This window comes from Molossus molossus, unplaced genomic scaffold (genome assembly GCF_014108415.1).
Source record: "Molossus molossus isolate mMolMol1 unplaced genomic scaffold, mMolMol1.p scaffold_m16_p_4, whole genome shotgun sequence".
Lineage (NCBI taxonomy): Eukaryota > Metazoa > Chordata > Mammalia > Chiroptera > Molossidae > Molossus > Molossus molossus.
In genome coordinates this window covers 75,201,245-75,204,562 of record NW_023425377.1, presented here as the reverse complement: position 1 = coordinate 75,204,562, position 3,318 = coordinate 75,201,245, and the positions used below count along the sequence as shown (strand labels likewise).

Sequence of the window (3,318 nt, the reverse complement as noted above, 5' to 3'; positions counted from 1 at the left end):
GACCTCTTGGTGCATGGGTAGATGCTCAACCGCTGAGCCGGACATTGAATATTTTTAAATAAAATCTATTAATTGTTTTCAGTTCATGTCACTGATTTTAATGCAACACATCTCCACTGGAGAACCTAAGCACATGCCCTGGTACATGCTTTCTGTTTTATCTTAATGGTAGTGTGCTTTTGTCTCCCCTCCCACACTAACTATGTAGTCTATATGCATCTTCCTCTTGGAAGAATCCACTTGCCAGGAAGTCTCTGAAAGGGGGAGACATAAGGATCCTCATAAATTAGAAGTGCTGCATGGTGATAAAAATAAATAAATAACAGACCTGTTGTTGTGTTTATAATGATGGCTGCCCCAGTATAAGAGGAATACTAAAAATGATTATGATGAAAAACAGATTTATTGTGATGTTAAGAACAGAAATTCACTTTTATCTTGTATCAACTGTATTTCATAGAAACTTCACTAAAAAATTATATGCATCACCTCATTTAATCACTTATTTGGTCCCACAATATAGGGAATATTTACTACTACCATTGTGGATGTGAGGTATCTGCAGCTGAGAGAGATTAATTAACTTCATCAAGGTCACAGAAATGTAACATGGTATAACTGTACTTTGGAAGAGTTATATATCAAAAATAATTTTAATGAAAGTAATAGATAAATAATGATAATGATATAATTTAAAAGGGTTTTACTGTGATTAAAGGCATTTTTGGACCTCACAAAGATGGTAATAGCAGTAACCACATTTTTAGAAAGAAATATAATAAAGCACATGGAGAGTTAACCATGATATCAATAAAAAGCATCAGGTCATGGAAATAAGACTGAGTTGAAAACACATGTGTTAATTCCTATTAAGAAAAGAAATGAGTACGGAGATTATCAAAGAAAAGACATAAAGCATCTTTAGTTATTTTGGGAGGTTGCTATAAAAGAACAAATTGGTTTATGTCTGCAAATTTGGATACAAGAGTCAGAACCAGTGAGTAGAACATAAAGAGAGAGAGAGAGAGAGAGGGAGAAATTTCTGCTAAATCAGAGAAAGTCTGAATTACACATTCAAAATAAAATTAGGCTACCACTTAAATGAGTGAATCACTGGCATTGAAAAAACTACTAGATTATGAAAGATGTCCATGCAAAGGTGAAATCCAAAGGGATTTCTAGCTGAGTTGCCATTTGGCTATTTACTGAATGTTGCTTTTGCCTCCTTTAGAAGACACACCAGCTACATGGAAGCAGAAAACGACACAGAAGTATCAGAATTCCTTCTCCAGGGTCTCTCAGATGATCCTAAACTGCAGAACCTCCTCTATGGAGTATTCCTGCTCATATACTTGTTCACTGTGCTTGGAAACCTGCTCATCATCCTGGCCATCAGCTCTGACTCCCACCTGCACACCCCCATGTATTTCTTTCTCGCCAACCTGTCCTTGGTTGACATCTGTTTCACCTCCACCATCATCCCAAAGCTGCTGGTGAATATCCAGGCACAGAGCAAAGCCATCTCCTACATTGGGTGCCATATTCAGGTGTATTTCTTTACGATTTTTGCTGGAATGGACAATTTCCTCCTGACTGTGATGGCCTATGACCGCTATGTGGCCATCTGCCACCCCCTGTACTACACAGTCATCATGAACCCACACTTCTGTGGCTTCCTGGTTCTGATGTCTTGGCTCATCATTTTCTGGTTCTCCCTGATTCATATTCTACTGATGAGGCGGCTGACCTTCTGTACAGGCACTGAAATTCCACATTTCTTCTGTGAATTAGCTCAGATGCTCACGGTGGCCTGCTCTGACACCCTCATCAATAACATCTTCTTGTATGTGGCCACTGCCCTACTGGGTGTGTTTCCTCTCACTGGAATTATCTTTTCATACTCTCAGATTATCTCCTCTATAATGAGAATGTCTTCTGCAGTGGGAAAATATAAAGCATTTTCCACCTGTGGGTCTCACCTCTCCGTGGTCTCCCTGTTCTATGGAACTGGCCTGGGGGTCTACCTCAGTTCTGCTGCGATCCATTCTTCTGTACAAAACTCAGTTGCCTCAATAATGTACACTATGGTCACCCCCATGCTAAACCCCTTCATCTACAGCCTGAGGAACAAAGATATGAAGGGGGCCCTGAGAAGGCTCCTCAACCCAGCAGCATCTTTTGGATGATGGATCACAGGCCTAAGAACTAAGTGTACATTGTGGGCCCCAAAGGTGAATGTTGCGAATTTAAATATCTGTGGTTTTTTTCTCTCCTAAAAGACAGGCCTGATTTCTTATATTTTCAAAGCACATATGATTTTGCTTTTGTTTGTTTAAATTTTTACTTCTTTCAGCATCTCCTCAGAAATCATTTTTCTTTTATTTTAAATTTAATTAATTTATTCTTGTTATAGATGTTTCTCTTTTTTCCCCCATTGACACCCTCCTCCCACCCCACCCTCCAGTATTGATGTCTATATCTATTGGTTATGCTTATATGCATAAGTTCTTTGGTTTATTTCCTCCCTCCACCCCCCACACCCTCCACTGAAGACCCAGAGACTTAGAAGTAGGGTTCAGACTGAAAAACTTCAGAAATTATTTTTTTACTTTTCTTTCCTATGTGCAATCCACAATGTTCCATGTATGGTCAGCATTCCTGCAGCTATTCTAAGTTTAAATTTAAAACATTTATTATGTCAAGTGCTCACTTAGTTTCCCAAAATGTTGTCCTCCTACATTACTGATCTTCACCCTGATTTGGTTGTATGCTTGTTTGTTTTTTTCCAGAAGAAATGAAGTAAAAACCATACTGTAATCAGATCGAAGTGCTTACAATATCAGGACTCTAGTTGTTTCCTCACATGAATGACTTGCTTTCATCTTAAAAACATTTTTTGAGATGTTGTCTCTCATTTCGCTTCACTTTTCAAAAGAAGAGACTGAGATGGAGTTGTTCTGCAACCTGGCATTGACTTTGCTTTACTACCTTTTACAGCAGCTGTGAGGTGGTTTTCAACTTCAATATGGGAATATAGATTTGAAGATGGTTCCTTCAGATGATTTATAGAAATTTTCTGCCTCAGAAAACTGAGATGTGTCTGTCATTGTGATATTTCCTTTCATCCATCTTTCTTCCTTCCCATTTTTATTTGACCTTTATTTTCTATTATTGAATTTTGAGGTACACCCTCTAAGATATAAAACCATGTAATAATGACTACAATAAAATTAGTTGTTTCCTTGCATGATTTGATTTCTTTCTGGAACTCTGTTCATCAGGGATAATAGTCACACATTGTGAAATATCTTTAGAATT

The 3,318-nt window shown here is 37.9% G+C and overlaps 1 protein-coding gene across 1 annotated transcript; it reads left to right on the top strand.

Annotated features, from left to right (window-relative positions):
- The first annotated feature begins 1,162 nt into the window (after positions 1 to 1,162).
- On the top strand, positions 1,163 to 2,186 carry LOC118643874 (olfactory receptor 7D4-like). The gene has a single exon (XM_036282226.1). The coding sequence runs from the start codon at positions 1,248 to 1,250 to the stop codon at positions 2,184 to 2,186; it is 939 nt and encodes a 312-aa protein (XP_036138119.1). The 5' UTR covers positions 1,163 to 1,247.
- The last annotated feature ends 1,132 nt before the right edge of the window (positions 2,187 to 3,318 follow it).